At 38.0% G+C, this 20,521-nt stretch overlaps 1 protein-coding gene across 1 annotated transcript; it reads right to left on the bottom strand.

The window, feature by feature from the left end:
* Positions 1–4,085: 4,085 nt before the first annotated feature.
* On the bottom strand, positions 4,086–17,554 carry TMEM244 (transmembrane protein 244). The gene is made up of 6 exons (XM_054196628.1): positions 17,522–17,554; positions 12,571–12,656; positions 11,939–12,012; positions 7,324–7,449; positions 5,046–5,090; positions 4,086–4,180 (listed from the first exon to the last, which is right to left on the bottom strand). The coding sequence occupies exons 1-6, from the start codon at positions 17,552–17,554 to the stop codon at positions 4,086–4,088; spliced, it is 459 nt and encodes a 152-aa protein (XP_054052603.1).
* Positions 17,555–20,521: the final 2,967 nt, after the last annotated feature.

Genomic DNA, 20,521 nt, shown 5'->3' with positions numbered 1-20,521 from the left:
ATATCATTCTCCCTGAGCAAGGGAGAGGCTGGAACATGGGCCTGCACCTTAAAATCGTGGCTTCATACTAAAAGGTTTAAAGCCAATAATAAAAGGTATTAATTACTTCATCAAATTTTATAACTATTCCTAAGACCTTTATCCTCTCTGACATCTAATAAGAGAGTGCATGCTGTCTGGGGCTGTGATTAGCTCACAAAAAGGAGAGATTAGGGTATTAGCCATTACCGAGCAGATGGATCGTTACACAGGATCTTAAGCCAAGAAATAAATATTCTCAGTAAGTCACATTTGGAAGATACAAAATATTTAAATAAAGCTTTAAGTACCTGTGGAGATTAACAAGGATCTAACTTTATGCTGTGACAACATACGTGTCCGATGAGGGAATGAAGAATGTGTAAAGCTTTCACACCTTTTCTCCGTTTTACAAAGCTCACTCGGTCACGATGGGTATTTCTAGCCAAGAGTCTGTGGGCCGTTGGAATCTTCTGCATGAATATTCAACGTAGGAGACTGCAGTCAGGTGATTCATCTACCCATTGCTGGTGATCTAGTATTATTCATACTGTGTTTTCTGTATTTATTGGTGCAGCAGTGGTTGGTATTTTTAGGAATACAGAAATAATGAGTATTGTCGGGTTTTGTTTTGCTTGCTTTTTTAAGTGGATACAAAAGAGCTGGAAATGTTTACAGAGCGGGAAAAACGACAGGCTTAGTTTGAATAACTAACTCTTTACTTCACTGGGAAATTATAAGTATTTAAATCTATATTTTTATGAAAATGCCAACTAAAAATCATTACACTGTCTGTGTATCAAACTATTCCATATGGTTGGCTTTACATGTTTGAGTTAGTTCATTGGTCCCAGAACAACTTTATGAATTGGTTTACACTTTGACGTTTCATTGAAGGCAGTGCTATTAGCCCAGGAACCATGCTTAGTCTCCAGCAAACATGCATTTCACTCATGTTCTTTGTTACACGTAATACACTTCACCATTTGGAACAACAATGAATGCAGAGTCATTTAGAGAGAGGGCTGACTTGAGGACAACTATAATCTCTCTCAGTAGGTGGTGGGAAATGATGAAAAAGGAGTTTCTTGCCTCTGAAAAAGAAAAGCTTAAAATGACTCTATGGTATTATTAAAGTATGGCATTTGTGTACTGTTCCATTGATTTCTCTACTGAACATTTCCAACTTTTAACCTTCTTCCCTGCAAACTCTGCCTGGAAGTGGATAAAGTCTCCATCTGCTTGTAATGTTTTCTAGACTGTCTACAGCCCCCCAGACACCTGCGCAAACTCGTGACTACTAGACTGTATCACAAGGGGTTAAATAACTTAATGGCAAGCCCACACCAACTAAATTAGACAATATTCCTATGCCTGGTTGAGTCAGAGAGCAAAGAATTCTGAAAATCCTGGGAGAGGAGCTGCAGGCATAACATCACAGGTTGTGGTGGAACTATGGATGTTGGGACCATCTTTCCTAGAGTCATACATACAGCAGCAGAAAAACAGATTGCAGTGTACAAATGGCAGAGATTGTGGCATACAAATGGCATACAGGTGTCATGTCATGAGACTCCAGTGCTGCAAGTTCAGTCCGCAGATTTTTTGTTCTTTCACTGATCTTGTCCATTTCTGTCTTCTCATTTCTTGCTTTCATTGTGCCTTTTTTTTCAAACACGTGTCCCTGTTGCTGTTTTTCTCTGTTTTCCTTCTGCTCTCTGTAGCGGTCTTTTCTTGTAGTCTTTGGCAAGTCTGTTGTGAAACATACACCGCACCCTTCTTTTCCTCCAACAGCTCTTCTTTCCCACCTGTGTCTTCACTGTTATCAATTAGTCACGTGCAAATTGCTCAAGTGGGTCACTTTATTATTGTTCCAGAAACAGACAGGTTTGTCATATTCAAAAGTACTGGTTTGGTGTATCAGGTAGAAATCACACAGTATTAGGTATTAGCTCTGAAGGCTTCTAACCATACATATATAGCCCACACATATATAGCTCATATTGCTTACATGATAAATATTTATTTGTGTAATATGAACTTTGTCTGCACTTTAAAGATTATGTGCAATATTTATCATTACAGCTCAACATAAAAGTGATGGAAAAATAATAACAAATAATGTTGAAATTGTCTCACTATTCCAAATCTGAAGGTAATGCAAAAAGCTAATGATTCTTTAATAGCTGGACTAAGGCTTTTAATCCTCAATAGAGTTCTTGCTGTGATGATTTTTCTAGCACTGGCCTAGTTGTGCATGCGTGGGAGAAATACGGGGACTAAAGCACTCTTCATATTGTTCTGAAGGTATCTCTTGCTGGTGATTTAAGATTTTAAATAGAAAACAAAAATCAAAAACGTCAAGACTAGACAACAGAGCTACTATAAGCTGCAGCGGGGCTGACATGAGTAGAGGAAAATCCTGCCAGGTTAAAAATAGAAACTTGTTCCACCCGTGGATTAACTTTATATCTAATCCACTCATGTTCTGCCACATGGCACACTACCTACACACACAAACTGCGTGAGGATGAGGACAGAGGTATGAATTTACATTAGATGGTACTTCCTTCCCATACATTTTTATAGTTCAGAACTGAAACAAATCTGGAAAAAATGTGCAAATGGTTTTCAAACTCATAATACCAGTCATTTATCTGCATGCTAATGTTTATGGAGATACAAATCCGTCAAACTAAAGATGATCCATGGTTCAGACCAGTGATTGGTGCAGGACTGTTAATTCACCTCTGGAGTTATCTCTGCTGACTTCAGTACCCAGCATATTATGCTGAACAACTTGTAAAGTCTATGTCTATTCAATGCTATGGATTTACATACCTGGTTTGTCTCTAAAATGACTTGCGTATCTGTCATTCCTGAGAGACAAGCTCATTTTTTTGGGAGTCTTCTGAAACGTGCTTCTCGCCGTATAGGTACTTTCAGTATTGAAACTTAATTAAAAATTGTAAAACTTGCAATAAGTTTTAAGATGTTTGATTAGATCAACAGAGGGCAGATTCTTCAGACGCAGATTCTTCATCTGTTGAGTAGGATTAAGGCAAATGCAATATTTAGCATTCCTGTGCAAACAGCAAACCAGTCTTGCTCTTCTAAGCAAACTGCAGTTGAAATCCGATCACTAGCATCTTATTTAAGATGAAGTTGCCTTCTAGCAATTTTGCTGTCACAACTTTAATACGGTTAAAGAGATAAAGAGTTACTTGAAGCTACTGCTGTGGTCTGTTTGCTGTTTTTTAATTACCACTACCCATAGACTCGCACTTCGGCATTGGCCATGTGAAGCTGGGGGAGGGAGAAAGGGATATGTAAAAAAAATGGCTGACTGTAGCATTTGCCTTTCCTCTTCCAGCACAGCCAGACCACAAGTGGATCATTAGCGAAAGAGAGAACAGCCTGAAGCTATTTGTGGAAAGCATTTGTCTGTAGCATCCCTGGAAGCAAGGGGGTCAACCAAACATTGGGGATTGTACGTCTTCCTCCTGTTGCCTTGGGCGGCTTCTAGGTGAAAGTTTTAAGATGGGAAGAGATGCAGAGCTATGTGCTGCTCACAGATCCTTCTTTGCCAGGCATTTGCCAGGAAGGACTTCTTTAAACCTTCAGTGGTTGATGCCAGATAGAGTGCCTTTAAAGTTTTGCAACGCTTGTGAGAGGTGAGCCCAAATTAGAGTCAGCATTTCAGAAAATACAACAGAGAACAAGCACTCCGAAAAACATTAAATTCAAATCTGTTTTTTCCTTTTCCTTGCAGGATTTTGTAAGAATGTTGCATCATTGGTCTTATCCTTCTTATGGTTTATTTCTTTTTTAAAAAGAGACAGTAGGTCTAATTATTTGCTTACTGGAAAATGTACATACGAAAACTAAAAGTTATTACATACAACAGCTAAAAGTGATGACATTGACATTGCAAACGTAAGATACAAGAGGTCTGGCAAGCTAAATATTAGCCTTAGAATTAGACAATTGCAAGCTTCATTTTAATCACATTGTTAATGAAACAATGGAATTCATATAAATATAAAGGCAAGTTCTAATTTTCCTTTTCAAAAATCATCCAGAATCGGGTAAATGAAGTTGTCTTTGAACAAGCAGTATGCCAAAATCTGTCCTCCACAAATCATTGAAATTACTCCAGATCCTGAAAGAAAATATATGGCTGTTTTACATTAATTTTTATAGTGGAATACAAATGTTATGATAAAATTTTAACCAGACATTGCTTTTATCTTCAATTTTTTAAAAGTAGTCTGACCACTTAAACATTTTGCCCAAGGCTTTAACTACCTACAAAGATATCAGGCCCAGCAGCTGCTGATGCAAAACCAGTTGCAGGACAGGGAATTTATTTGCCCATCCCCATCGTTTAGGAATTTACTGCAGCTGTCGATCCTTGTTATCACACAAGAAAGAACAGAAGCCAGTCACTTTCCATTAACTATTTTTCAAGATAATATGATCGAGTACAAAGCTATGCTTTTAATTTTACAGAAATTAAACATTCAGAAGTGTAGGTTTGCCGTTCACTCTAAGGAAATGCGATGACTGGGATTTATCTCATCTGTCATAAGTGCCTATGCATGGTGTTTATAAAAATTGCCTCTGAAGGTGCCTGTTTCTTTCCATTGATTATAAAGGATACCAAGGAAGACTAGTGTGGACAACTGTCTTTGTGACACCTGAATTAAGTGAGATAGTTTGATTAGTCAGGACTTAATCATGGTTTATTTCAAGAACATGAGTGTATCTGCTGTTAGAAAGATTAACATAAGCTGAGTACATTCTGGTCTTAAAAAAGATTTTTTTAAGGCAAGGCAAATGTTAGCCCAGTGTTACTTGTCTGTGTCATTAAAGAAGTATAAATGAAAAGCAGATATTTCTTCTTCAAATGTTGACATTTCTCAAATTAGTAAAATAACAGATATTTAATAGAAACAATTCATGCTGTAAATACCAATTTTCTACAGAGAGTATAACAATTTAAACTTTAAAGAATGTAAGTATACCTAATGCCAGCCACCAGTGTAACATCAGGGGGAATTCAGACATAACTGCAAGGAATAGAAAAGGAGAAATGTAAATTTTTAAACAATAAGGATGGGGATAGTTATGTTTCATACATTATGTATTTTACATTTATTGAAATTGAAAATGCATATTTAGGTCCTGTCATTCAGACACTTGGCCATACCATTAACCTTAGCCTGCTGAGTGATCCCACTGGAAGGCAACTCTTAAACCTAGTAAGTGTGTGCTAAATGGAGTTCTTAGACTCTCTGCGGAAGAACTGCCTTTTTTATTACTTACCTGTACGTGGTTTAGCACAACAGAGACACTGATCCCCTGGTAGAGTGCCTACATACTGCTGCAATCCAAATAAATCAAGCTGCCTGACATTTTCAGTTTAATGGGTGGTACAGCACACGACAGACGGGCTGGGGCCACAGGCTGCAAGTTTGCACTGATGCACAGCACCCTCTCTCCTGCTTCAGGCACTCGCCCTTGCCCTTGTGCAAGCCAACCCACATCCCCACTGTAGGATCAACTGCAGGGCAATTATATGACCCAATATTGCCCCCCACCCCAAAAAAAAATAACAAACCAAAAAGGCTGACAGGACTGTAGAGGTAGTAAAGTGAGCTGGGAGGCACACTGAATATGCTGGTAGCTCAGAGCCTGCCAGCAGAGCTTTGGTTGGCCATCTGAAGGAAACAATAACAAATCTGGGGTTGTTTGGACATCAAAATGCATCATCTCAGCACAAGGACACAGACCTGTTGGAACAGGTCCAGCGGAGGGCCACGAAGATGATCAGAGGCTGGAGCACCTCTCCTATGAAGACAGGCTGAGAGAGTTGGGGTTCTTCAGCCTGGAGAACAGAAGGTTGTGGGGAGACCTTATAGTGGCCTTCCAGTACCTAAAGGGGGCCTACAAGAAGGATGGGGAGGAACTCTTTATTAGGAAGTGTAATGATAGGACGAGGGGTAGTGGTTTCAAACTGAAGGAGAGTAGATTTAGATTGGATATTAGGAAGAAATTCATTACTGTGAGGGTGGCGAGGCACTGGAACAGGTTGCCCAGAGAAGCTGTGGATGCCCCATCCCTGGAGGTGTTCAAGGCCAGGCTGGATGGGGCTTTGAGCAGCCTGGTCTGGTGGGAGGTGTCCCTGCCCAGGGCAGGGGACTTGGAACTAGATGATCTTTAAGGTCCCTGCGAACCTGAATCATTCTATGATTCTATGATATAAATTATATACGAAGTAAGTTTTGTTGTAGCTTTTGTAAATTCCTTTATTTAAATGCAAACATCATTCATAAGGAATAACAGTAGTTTAAATCCCAGGAAATCAAATTCAGTAGATGAGAAATTATGCTTAATTTTTTAAGATGAAGTCTCTATTGGTCTCTGGCTTAACTTTTTGTGGGAACTGGGGAATCCCCGTCTATATACAGTGCTAAAAGACAAATGGACAAAGCATTGGAAAATGGAAGGCGAATTATTATATACTAGGGAGGGAGTCCTAATTTTTCAGTTCTATTTTTCCTATTTCTAAATTCTAAAATTAAAAAAAAACTAAGTTCATTGTTATAGGAGAAAAGACTCCCCAAATGGGCTCTGGCAAGGGTGGAGTTAAAACATATTTCCTAATCAGCCGTAGCAGCATTCTGCTAAACAGCATGAGAAGAGGGAGCAGGTTACCAGGTGCTGGCAAAAAGTGATGATGAGTCTCATTTACAACAGCCAGTTCTTTTCCTTTTCTTTCCTTTGAGGGGAAGAGTTTCAGGGAAAAAAGGAGGCTTCGATGGCAAAAATGCTTTATTTTCCTCAAGGAGATTTAGTTCAAATGATCTAATCTAAAAACTTTGAATTGGCTTTGCTGAAGCAAGCCTTATTTTTACTCTGAACTAGGGTTGAAGTGTTAATGAGTAGATCTTAAAGTGTCAGGACATGGACAACTATTAATTTCTTGTTTTAGAGAAAAACACACCTCCCAGATGCTGAAATTGTATCTAGGCTGGATCTGTTTGATATGAACTGTAAAACTCTGATTTTTTTATAAGAAAATACAATTTTAAAATTCTGCAACAAAAACAGAATTGAATTTTAAATAGCAGGATTTAAATACGTGCATGAATCAAATGGATGGAAATTAGAGATATGTATTTATTTAGCTTTAAATTGGTTAAATGATAAAGTTGATCCAGTGATACAGTACATGAATCACAGTTGATTGGTCCTTCACTTTGTGATACTATGTATATACTTAGCAGTAAACCTACTTACCGACTGAAGTTATGGCAATATGAATAATAGTAACTGTTACAGCATAATCCCAAACCCACTCTTCCACAACCAGGGCAAACAGCAGACCACAAATGAAGAAAGTAATTTCCAATGATATCACAAGAACTGTAAATGGAAATAGGATACTTACAGCAAACACAGTTTCAAAAGGCATTTTTCTTACATTCAAAATAATAGCAATAGGAAGTTAAAAAGCCTGAGATAGTTATTAAAACTATGTTTTACAAGATTAAATATTATACTAATGTTTTGTTATAAAGTTAAATTCTAATTTTGCCACAGACATCTGCATGGGTTGTCCTGATTTACCTATAGACTTTAAAATGTTGTGTATTTTATGGAAAAACATGAGAATTAGCCGGATTTTGGCCAGTTCATATAGCCTGGAGGGGAATGTGAAAATTTTACTTACGGACCATCTGCATTTTTTGCATATAGTGCCAAATAGATTTGGTTGGTACTGACACTGATCAAGTTTTTCCCATCCAAAATAGAATTGGGTGGTTAAGGGGTTATGTTTAGTGAGAAACTTCATAGCTTTCTCCCTCTGCACTTCATTGCATTAAATGAAAAATATATATGAAAATACATATATGTTTATATATCTGTTAGTGTGTGTGTGTATATATACATATCAGAACAGTTTAAAGACAAGACTTGCAAGGTGAGACAGAGCAGGGACCCTACCAGGTGAGCAGAGGCCATCCATCTGTATGGATCTCACGATCCATACAACCAGGAGCCTGGCTTTTCTCAGTGCTGATAGCAAGGCTGACACAGCTACCGTGCTGTCACTCCGCCTGACGCTCAGCAGCTAGCTCTGTGCTGCATTAAACCAGGAATGGGGATTACCGGCAAAGTGATAATAACTAAACTATGCTGCCAAAAGAGGCTATGAAAGTTGTCTGATCAAGAAAATTCCTTCTCTCAGTGATGAAATGGTGCATTTCTGTTCCCTGGTGCTTTCTCTGGAGCGTGTCGAGCCATGCTGTGCCACCAGCCTGTGCTGGCGACCTCCCCTGACAGGGGGGTCTGCAAAAGCAATGGCAGGGGCAAGCCGTGACCCCCTTGCGGGCCGGAAAGCTGCTTGGGAGGCACAGGTCAGCTACCCTGGGAAGAAGCGTGAGGAAACTCATCGCAACATTTGATGTGATATATTCTTCAACACAGCAATGGGGTGGTGCTTAGCTGTCTGCTTCTTTACTTGCTATTAGGGGTAACGGGATCAAAAATAGTCGCTTTTAGGTCAAAGTTTGACTTTATGCTCGGTGGATACCTGGGATAGCAGGGGGCTGAACAGAAAATGCATTACGTGTTTTCTAGCTGTAGTCCTGAGTTCCCAAACAACAGGAATTGTATTTCTGCACACAAATGAATGTACAGAAAATGAATGTACAGAAATACACAACAGTGCATTTGTAATTCATATATTTTTCCCTCTAAATGCATTTTGCTCTTCTTTTTAAGTACATGGGCATATAAAAGTCACATTTTTAATGGAATTATTTATTTTTTTACTGTTGCAGTAATGTAATATCTGTAGCTGAGAGTAGAGAGACCGTCACTATTTTTTCCACTGTATTTAATAAATACATTTGGCAGCATTTTGTGCCTTTCAATTCTATTCTTTTCTTTATAGGGTCAATCATTTCCTACTGTAATATGGATCTTTCACCCAACAGCTTAAAAAAATGTAAAAAATAAGAAAAATGTAACTGGAAAACCACCTGTAGTTAGACAAAGGGTAAATAACACTTCAAAAAATGTAATGTTTGATAATGCATTTTAGTATTTTTAGTTTATTATATTTCATGATGATAGCATCCCTTTAAATTATGCCAATCATTTTATAATTTAGAAAGCATGCTTAATGTAGACAGATGCTCTGTAAATTTTTTTACAAAACTGGGCCAGTAATGATACTTCAGTTCTGAGCTGACTTCCGTTTTTATTTTGTGGTTATCTTTTAAAGACATAATTCTGTTTTTAACAGGCACGTGTGTGACTCCCAAGTAAACTAATTCTCATTTGCAACGTCATTCAGAGACCTTTGTTCTGCCTCAGTGCCCACAGACTTTAAAAAGATCCTGTTACGTTTTGCTCTGCCATGTTATTTCATTGGGTGGACAGAAAAGAGGGTGGACCACTAACCAGTTGCATGATAGGGTTGCTGTCTTTGGCATATAAACATGTTGCATCAAACTAGCTGATATAATTTTTTTGGGGAAAAAATCATATTGAGATACAGGGACCAGAAAAATAATTCTAATGGAATATGATTTAATTTTCTTTTCCATTGCTGCAACTGAAATGCTCTTTTTTTCATCTGAAATCAGTATTGACACTGTACAAGTATCCAGGCATTTTTATTACTCTTAATATACATTCATAAATCCATGGGCCCTGACGGGATGCACCCGCGAGTGCTGAGAGAGCTGGCAGATGTTATCGCTAGACCACTCTCCATTGTCTTTGAAAAGTCATGGGGAACAGGAGAGGTGCCTGAGGACTGGAGGAAGGCTAACGTCACTCCAATCTTCAAAAAAGGCAAGAAGGAGGACCCAGGGAACTACAGGCCGGTTAGTCTCACCTCTGTCCCTGGGAAGGTAATGGAACGACTCATTCTGGATGTCGTCTCCAAACACATAGAGGAACAGGAAGTTATTGGAAGTGGTCAGCATGGATTTACCAAGGGCAAATCATGCCTGACCAATCTGATAGCTTTCTATGATGTTATAACGGGTTGGCTGGATGAGGGGAGAGCCGTAGATGTCCTCTACCTTGACCTTAGCAAGGCTTTTGACACTGTCTCCCATAACATCCTCATTAGGAAGCTGAGGAAGTATGGGCTAGACGAGGTGACAGTGAGGTGGATCGAGAGCTGGCTGAGTGACAGAACTCAGAGGGTTGTGATCAGCGGCACAGAGTCCAGTTGGAGGCCTGTAACCAGTGGTGTCCCTCAGGGGTCAATACTGGGACCAATCTTGTTCAATATATTCATTAATGACCTAGATGAGGGGACAGAGTGTATCCTCAGCAAGTTTGCTGATGATACCAAGCTGGGAGGGGTGGCCGACACTCCAGAGGGCCGTGCTGCCATCCAGCGTGACCTGGACAGGCTGGAGAGCTGGGCAGAGAAGAACCTAATGAGGTTCAACAAAAGCAAGTGTAGGGTCCTGCACCTGGGAAGGAAGAATGCCAAACACCAGTATATGTTAGGGGCGGACATGCTGGGAAGCAGCTCTGAGGAGAAGGACCTGGGGGTCCTGGTAGACAGCAAATTATCCATGAGCCAGCAGTGTGCCCTTGTCGCCAAGAAGGCCAATGGCATCCTGGGCTGCATAGGGAAGACTGTGGCCAGTAGGTCGAGGGAGGTCATTCTCCCCCTCTACTCTGCACTGGTGAGGCCACAACTGGAGTACTGTGTCCAGTTTTGGGCTCCCCAGTTCAAGAGGGACAGGGAACTACTGGAGCAAGTCCAGCGTAGGGCAACCAAGATGATTATGGGACTGGAGCACCTCCCTTATGAGGAAAGGCTGAAAGAGCTGGGACTCTTTAGCCTGGAGAAGAGAAGGTTGAGGGGGGACCTGATTAATGTTTACAAGTATCTAAAGGGTGGGTTTAAGGAGGACGGAGCCAGGCTCTTTTCAATGGTTCCCAGCGACAGGACAAGGGGCAATGGGCACAAGCTAGAACATAGGAAGTTCCGTTCAAATACACGGAAAAACTTCTTTACAGTGAGGGTGACAGAGCACTGGAACAGGCTGCCCAGGGAGGTTGTGGAGTCCCCTTCTCTGGAGATTTTCAAGACCCGCCTGGATGCAGCCCTGAGGGATGTGGTTTAGGCAATCCTGCTCTAGCAGGGGAGTTGGACTAGATGATCTCTAGAGGTCCCTTCCAACTCTGAAGATTCCGTGATTCCGTGATTCCGTGATTTTTAACCTGATGAACTAACCAGTTTACTTTTGAGCTTTACTTACTTTAGTGACAGATTATGTGGTTTGCTTTTGCAAAAGAGATTATAAATCCAGTAAAATTCCACCTATTCATGTAGGAATGACAGTTTAGGAAAAAGAATACATTTTGAGACATTCAGACAAAAATGCAGGAGTTTGTATTAGGATTGAGCTACAACCAAACCCTGAAATTTTAATGCACACTGTCTTCGGGCATTACTAAAGCAAGATTTCCATTAGTCAAATGTGACTTATTATTCAGATCTGGATCCAATATGGTTCATGAGAAATTTGATGCAGTACAAAAATTCAACAACTTTGTGGAGGAACTTTGCAGAGAATAGGTAATTTTTCTGCAGTGAAAATGAAGCACCCTACCAAAGCAGCACGTTCGCTTCAGATGTTGCAAGATCAGAAGAACAACTCAAGGAAAAGCCTAACAATTACTTGAATGATAAGTAGCAATACATAAATGAGAAGTGCAGGGAAGATGAATAAGCATTTAAATGCAGGCTGGTTAAAATACAGAAATCTTTGATATTACTAAAACACTTTTTAAAATACTGTCCATAAGGAAGACAAGATTTACAAGCAGATTTCTTGGCTGGGAAAAAAGGAGAGAAACAAACTTCGGTTACCTAAATAATATGGGTTAATCCATGAGGGATTTGTCTTAAAATCAAAAGGTGCCAAACCATCCAACATTTTAATCCTGTGGAAATAGAAGGAATACATTTAACCAGAGCTTTTCAATAAAGCCTTAGTGATTATATGACACATTACTGCTGTTTTTAAATACAATTTCAAATGGAATGCTCAGCTTTTACAAACTCTCTGCCTTCCATTGTGTGTTGTGATCTTGCACTTGCACACAGTGTCCATGATCTCCATTTTTATTTGAGACATATCTGGCACTATACATGCTAATCAACTTCCTAAGGGAATATAATTTGGCTTTTTTATCAACTCTAAAATCTTTCTATTCCTTTTTTAATGTCATCTTTGCTCTTATGTTCATTTATTTGCATGGTGCAAGTGCAAGGAAGCAGATTAGAACCAACATTTTATATTAGTTTTGGTCTCCGTTTGCCAATTTGTGCACTTGAACGAAGGTTCAGGCACAACAATTCAACTGAATTTTAAAAATGTGTTCACAGGATAACTGGGACTGAATGCCAGTCTGGATGCCTCCTCTACAGGGTCATGGCTCTACCCATTGTATCCAGTTGTAGTATGATGTCATATTAGACTAAAGGCAAGGAAAACTTACTTGAATGCTGCGAAACACACAGACAGGACCACATAGTACACAGTGTAGAAAACCACCATGCATATCAACAGGTTCACCAGAACAACCTGCAATAGGGAAGAAGACAGTAAAACCTAATGCCAATTAGGTACATAATTGTCAGAAAATAATTCCAGCTTTCTATGAATCACAAAGTGAAAAAAATAACAATTTAGAAAACAAAGCATTTAGACAGAATTCTTGCTGTTGCCAATTACATAAGAGTTGCTCAAGGCTCTTTGGTATATTTCAGCTCCTAATGTGTGGTTATAATGCATGGTTCTTTAGTTTTATCATACACTTTTTATTGAATTTATAAGTGTTCAGCAAATGAGAAGCACATTTCTTGACAGTTATTACGCAGGAGACCTTGAGAGTTTAAGATCATCCAGATGCTTAACTAGTTTTTAACCTACTTTTAGCCTAGTTTTTAACTTAAAAGAAATTCCATCCTTGTAAGTATGTTCAAACTGTATACAAATAAAATGTAAAAAATTGCAAAGCAGCAACTGTTAAGTTTCCCAGCCTCTAGAAAACATCACTCTAGTGCTTACTTCCAAAGGTAAGGATGTAGACAACCTAAATGTGTAATGAGGCATACCCGTTAAATATTTTTCAAAGTTCAAGTGGTTATGAATTAATTCTAAATAAAATCCAACTCCAAATTGAAAAAATACCCCTAAACATATGAGTTTCATAAAACAACCACTATTTTATGATCAAATACTGTGTCTTTAAGCAAAGAGTTATATACAGAATTATACAAGGAATGTATATTTCCTAAGATACTTTGGTTTCATTATTTCTTTCATTCCGTTTCAGTGTCTTCATTTCTAAACCGAAGCTTCAGAAGCACTGCAACAAGAGAAAAACCTGTGAGCTTTCACCTAATAAAGTTCATAAAATGCCTTGAAATCCTTTCAAGGGAACATATCTCTGATCACTTATCTCCAATCTTCTAAACTGGTTTCCTGAATTATGCAGACCCTAGGACTTGTATTCATTCCTACAGGTATAATGCAAAATTATGTTTTGAAGGTGAATATGTTTTCATAATCATAATAGTCTTGCTAATGCAGAACACTTTACTTTCTGTTTTTCTATGACGATATAATGGCATTCCAGGTGTTTATCTGGGCTTTTATTTTTTTAAAGGGAAACATGGGACATCAGGACTAGACATCTCTACGCATCGAAGTTGAGCAACAGCTTTGGCAGTATTGTGTGCTTGCTTAAGAACATGAAACTGGAGATGTTTACTACAGTCAGTAGATTGGCCAGTAAAATCAGTTTTTTCTTTTCCATAGATTCCAGATTGTCTTGTATTTTCTCCCTGTAGCTAGTGCTTTATCATGTCATATTTCTCCTTTCCTCCTTAACTTCTTTGTATCTTTCCCCTTTCAATGACCATTTTTTTTAATCCAGACTCTTTCTTAATTGTTTTGTTTTCTTCTCTGCCTATCCTCTCCATCCTGCATCTTCTACTCTTTACTTTCCTCTGAAAAAATATAGCTAGAAAGCAGTCATGAGAAAAACAGGGACTGTAGAGAGAATCGCTACTGGTTCCGTATCGTCCATCTTTACTATTGTGCTACATGATGCTTTACAACGGAAGGATCTGTGGCTACATTTTGCTTTTTGCTGTTGAAGCATTCCAGTTTCTGTTTTAGTAGACTATTGCATGAATTCTTAGTCCAAGTGCAGCACAAGTAATGAGTTAAAATTTTCTTGCCCTTTCTTCAGCTTGGCTATCAAGTATTTGAAACTAGAAATGTGTGTTTACCTGACTCCTCTGGTCAGGTAACCTCTGTAGATCTCCAAGCTATGATCCATTATGCAATAATGATCTAAGGGGAACATAATTACTATAGTGATTCTATTATTAAGCAAATACACTTGGACATGTAGATATGGGACCTAAGCCTGCACATTTTTGTGTGCCCTACAAGATCCCATGCTGAATTTCCCCTGAGACCAATGGAATTGAGCTGACAGCAAGTGAGTTTTGAAGTTTTGATGTTTTACAGGACCTCTTGTCTATGTTGATCAAAAATAAATTTAAAATGGAAAAATGAAGACTAAGATGATTAAATATTCCATATACAGGCATTCATTCAGAAGTAAATCCATGAAAAGTGGCCCTGTAAAAATGGAGTAGTAAAATATAGGGGACTGGATGCAATTTTTCAGTGTATCAGAATGGCAAGCAGAGAGTATGGACTGCATATAGTGAAGCATTACAGCAATGCAAAAGAAGCCAATGTTTATCTCTTTGAATGGTGACACCATATTTACTATGGGAATGAATTTTAGAAGAAATAGGTAATGACTAATAGAGGAAGAGGAATCAATTCTGAAGAAAGGTAAAAGGAATCGTGTGTGTGTAGGCTGGTTACAGAGACTGAGGCAGGGGAAATAATAACTGCATATTCATAACTAAAAAGGAAGCGGAATTATTTGGAGAACAACTAAGATTAAAGGAATGAAAGAAAACCCCAAATGTATAAAATACTGCCAATTTCAAAAAAGCATTTCCATTTTGCAAAGTTTGAAAGAAACTTGCTCTCTTTATTTATTTGCTTTTATTCAAGAATTTTTATCAAAACTGGTTATTGAGTGCCCTTATAATTGCTGTGGATTTTAAGGATAAAGTTGGATAAAGTTCTTGGCAAGTGATTCAAAATTAATAAAGAAAAAAATAAAATAAAAGTATATGATATTTTTTTAAGTCCTCATTTTTAAAGTAAACTCAGTTGGCAGGTGAGATTGCAGTGAAAAATGTCAAACATAACCCAGCACTAAAGTACAATTTCCATTTTGATTTAGTTTGCTACATACTGGCAAAAGGAGCCATTATTCAAGGAGGCAGTGATTCTGAGAAGGGCTGTAGATGAGCATTAGCTCTTTTTTATGAGCTTCTCTTGCAATATTGTGACACAAAACAAGCCCTTAAAGCTTTGGATTTTAAGGTGGGAGAACATGAATAGAAATAAGAAAGAAGTATCACCTCAAAACACAGCACTGGGAAGACAAAGTGGCATCCAATTTGCCGCCAGCAATTTTGAAAGTAAATTAAGAAATTAAGAAGGTGCAGAGAAGAGCCACAAAAGGGAGCTAATGGCTAGAAATGGCGTTTGGGTTTTTTTATTCATTAGGACTACAGCCCTAAAGAGGTCAATCTGTTTAGCTCTGAGGGATGATTTGATTATGATGGATAAGTACCTTCGCAGGCAGAAAATACCGGGTACTTAAGGGCTCTTTAATCTATCAGAAAAGCCACAAGATGTAAACAGCTGCAAGTTACAGCTAGACAAATTCGAAAGGTGTGTGAAGGGCATTTTTAACTTTAAAGGCAATTAGCCAATGGAACAAACCGCCTTTGGAAATAATAGATCCTTCAAAGCAAAACTAGGTACCTCTCTGGATGAAGCTTCACTCAAACGTTCAAACATTCACTTCTGGCCTTAGTTCTTTGAATGGTTGTGTGGTAGATAACATATTTATGGAACCATCTGACACTGACAGAAGTATGGATACTTTGAATTTAGCAAACTACTTATTTTTATATTGCTAAGTATTGTAAAGTGCTAAATATTGAATAGTGCATCTATCTCCCACAAGGAGAGAGATCAAGGAGCTTTAGTTTCTAATGTAACAGGAGAGAAATCCATCATGCCTGTACAAACTGATATTTGTCAACAAGTAAATGTCCAGGACAGTCTTACTCTTTTCTTCTTTCCCTACATCAAAAAAAAGCCAAGCAAAAACTGAGAATAATTAATCTCTTCAGCCAGGTTGGTCTGAGAGATAAATACAGCCTTCTCATTTCCACTGCCTTTAATCTTATTCTAAATGAAAATTGGCCAAATAACCCGTTTGATCTATTCTTTTCCACAGCGTACACCATGGCCATTGTACTGTTAATTGACTACAATGTCACATGCATTTTTGGCAGCTGTGCTACCTCCATCCCTCCTCAAAGTATCTCTAAACATTGGAATTTTAATCTTTGGCACATTTTGGGGGGGAATCATTTTCATTCCATTGCTCTGAGCGGATGCACATTTCCTGTAATTCTCCTTAATCTGCTGCCCCTCCTCTACCAACTGCCTCCTTGATGCCTTATCTGCTCTAGATGTAGATTTGTACTGTAATAAAAGTGGTGAGACAGGACTGAAGTGAAAACCACAGAGCTGAAGGACGGCTGTGAGCCGATGACCCATTGACCTCTAATTACAGTAGGTGAATTCCTGGCCTCTCAGTGACAAACCTTCATTGGCACCAAAGGTCCAGGACTTTTCTCTTTGTACCCAGAATATTCTTAGCCCCTGTGTTAGGGACGTAGTGATATATTAGGTATAGCATGCTTTGCTCAGTCGAGTAAGCTAAGGAAATGCTTGTAACGTGAAAATGAAAACCCTTTCAAAATTTTCCAGTTGTATCACATTTTGCTTCATTTTTTTTATTTGACCTTTCCACTGAAATATAAATGTGTATTTTTTAAATCTCAGAATACTTCTTGGTTTTGGAACTATTTTTTCCCTTTCTAAATCCTCAGGTATTCATAAGCAAAAAACACTAGTTAAAAACTACAGGGTCATTTATTATATGTTAAAGCGACTTAGAGAAAGAATCTTAGGAAATCACTGGTGTTACCAAATGTAGGATTTTATTAGAACCTTCCAAGAATTATAGCTCATAAATGGAACTATATCACATATTTTGAAATCCTTTTTATAAGATGTACTTTGCAGTACTTCCTACCAGCACTATAGTATAAAGTGTCCCTTTAATTTTGTTTTTTAGGAAGCGAACATTGAAGAACAATCTGTAAGAATGAAAGCAACAGCTCTTTCAAGCCCCACAGTAGCTGTCTAATTCTCTAAATACTATCCAGTGACATACAACACTAAACAAACTCAATTCCCTTTACCTTGGTTTCAGCAGTTTTGACCTTGAGAGCCATGGACACATGATGAGCGGAAGGAAGTGCTGTTGCTATATTCCGTATGCCAACATCAGCAGGAAGAAGCAGCTGTTTTTCACCCAAAAAAACATTCTTATAGGTGAGTATAGGACAGAGTGAGGTGAGTTGATTGGATTAAACTGAATTGAGACAGAAGCCATCTGCGAGCTAACTGTAAGCTGCTGAAGAGCAAAGAGAAAATCCTACTAGCTCATTTAATGTTCGTACTTTCGTAGCTACAGTCAGCCAAAGCATATCTATGATATGACTTGCTTATTAAAAGACAATATTATTAATATTATTGTCTGCCTTCTATTTGCTTTTTCAGCACTCATTTGATCACAGTTCCTTGGGGTTATTATACCTTCCTACTTTTAATTAGTTTTACAATTTCTAACATTAATTCTATTGACTATAGATGTGGAGTCACTACGTTCTTTGCTAACATTTCTCTTTTGACTATCACTTTATTACTTCAAGTATAATTGACATTAAATTAGGTACAATTAGGTTAAGAAATGCTAGACTGATGTTATGACTTTTCTCTTTTTTCCTATACTGTATTTTGTTCCTTCAGCAGAATGAAATTTAGTGTGCTTTAAAGAAGATCCAACTTCTACCAAGCAGTTCCTTAATGAATTCAGATTTGACTTTTTACAGACACATTATGATTCAGTATGCTGTGTTATTTGGAGAAAGCAGATCATACAAAGGAACACTTCTGAAATTGAACAGAGAATGAACTTGTTTTCTTTTTTGCTATCACAAACATACTATGTGCAAGTTTCATTAGGTTTTTTATGCCGTTTTAATTGTACAAAATAAATTATATCTGCTTTAAAACCTAGTCTACACTCAGCAAACAAGAGCTTTCGCTCAAGGATTTGATAGCTCCAGATTGTGAGTACTGTCAGGGAAATTACTGGTAGCGTTGTGTGAAATTCCTTCCTGTGCAAAATGCTAGCACAGAAATCTGTACATCAGTTAAGTTCTATTTTGAGGGCTGAAGTGATGTCAAAGAGCAGACTGAAGAAACATAAAAACCCTAAAATAATTTGCTTAAAGGTTTGCAATAGTCACAAGTACCAAATTAATAAAGAAATATTGGCTTTAGTAATTAAAAAGTATTTGAAAAGGAACAAAAGGTTTAATTCAAAGAGCATCCTATCTACTCCGAAGTATCATCTGAAACAGCTATGACCTAAAATTAATTTGCATAAACTGTTGCAGTAACTCTAAGTAGCAAGACAATTGAAAGAGTAGTGGATTGCATTAATCTAAGACCATTCTTAAACGTAACAAGAGTTTACATTCACTGACTGACTTCTTCACAGTGTCACTTTAAGCAGACAAAGACTGAAGATAGAACCAAAGTCACCGAGTTTGACTGAAATGTAATGGAAGCTGCAGGCATGGATTTGTGGAGGAGACCAAGAGGTTCCTCCCATTCCTGTTGCACAGTTGGAAACTTTAAATACTCTAAGAGAAAGGATGATATTTTTGTTGCATCCTTGTGTCAAGTTTGGAAGCGCGAGAAATTTGGTAGCCCAGTGAACAGGAGCAAACCAAAATTGGGAGCGTCAGAAACTGTGTGTCACCTAAAATACTGATGAAATCACTCAATACTGAATATTAACATAAGAGATGTGTTGCTGTTAGCAAAGTGCATATATGGAAGAATCACTTTTTGTGATTATTATTCCATATATGGAATAATCACTTTTTGTATTTCTTACGTTCTTCAAATTCTTTTTTTACTGGGTCAGTTACAGGAAATATGACAAGTCCTATTCAGCAGAGGGAGACAGAAGACAAGTCGTAATAGAGGTTAAAATAAATGATCTATTTTTGTTTCAACAAGCCCAACTTTTAAATACAGACTATTTTCTGAAGCATTATGCTACAGATTTTTATTAAGGCTATGAGGAAAAATAGTACTCCCTTACTTTTGAACCCCTGGAGTTTGTTCTGGTTTGCCTTACGGAAACACCCAGGAAACAGCTACTTTGGTAGGATATCAATACCTTACCCTCATGTGTTTGAGAATAGTTAATAAATATTGTTATATGGCTGTACCCATGTACTTTCTTTGTAGTAATATGTAACTAACAAGATGTGACAGTGGCAAAAGCGTAAGGGCAGACAATTGCAGAATGGAGAATAATTAAAGACATCTTTTGAAAGTGAAATTAAGGATACTTCTATGGGGCAGTATATCTTTTAAGAAACTGATAATGACACTTAATACTACCTAGGCAATACCTAGTTCCTATTTGCTACCTGGGCCAAAAGAAAAAGTCAATTTATAATAATGAACTGTGAAAAAATTTTATAAAAGCTTCCTGCTAAGTTTGCTGTCTAAGCTTGTTACTTATGGGGTCATTTTAGAATGTTCCCATTTAAGCCCACAATTTATGATGCTGTTAAATAGCATTGCAAAAATAGTTAACAACAATTTGAAATAACTATATCATAGAGCAACTTACATGAATATCTCTCATGGAAGTTAACAGGTGATATGTGTTGCTGTTATACCGATTGTTTGCTCTGCAGCACGCTGTGCCGTAAGAAGTAGAATTAGAGCCAGAATCACATTTCTTAGGTAATTCCAAAACCTGAAAAAAGTCTTAAAATCGGGGAAATGACTAAACCCCAAGGTATGTTGATTCCTTATCCTGGTATCTTTAAGAAAATACAAGGATCAACCAAATGGATGCTGTCTAGGTTGAGTGGTGAGAAATTCCTAATTCACTGAGGGATGATGACATCAAAACCTGTGTACTCTGTCTCCATCTGCTGATAGGGAGGAACTATACTTACATTGTGTATGAGGATAGAAGAGCTTGGAAAAATAAATAGCGGCCACTATTTTTATTCTTTTACTGCAGTGACTGGAAGACTCTGTCAATGCAGTGAAGGGACCCTGATGAAAGTGCATCTTTAAAAGCAAAAAGCACTAAAATTTAT

This window comes from Rissa tridactyla, chromosome 3 (assembly GCF_028500815.1).
Source record: "Rissa tridactyla isolate bRisTri1 chromosome 3, bRisTri1.patW.cur.20221130, whole genome shotgun sequence".
NCBI classification, from domain to species: domain Eukaryota; kingdom Metazoa; phylum Chordata; class Aves; order Charadriiformes; family Laridae; genus Rissa; species Rissa tridactyla.
Note: the sequence above shows the minus strand (reverse complement) of the source record. Positions and strands in the feature narration are given on the sequence as shown.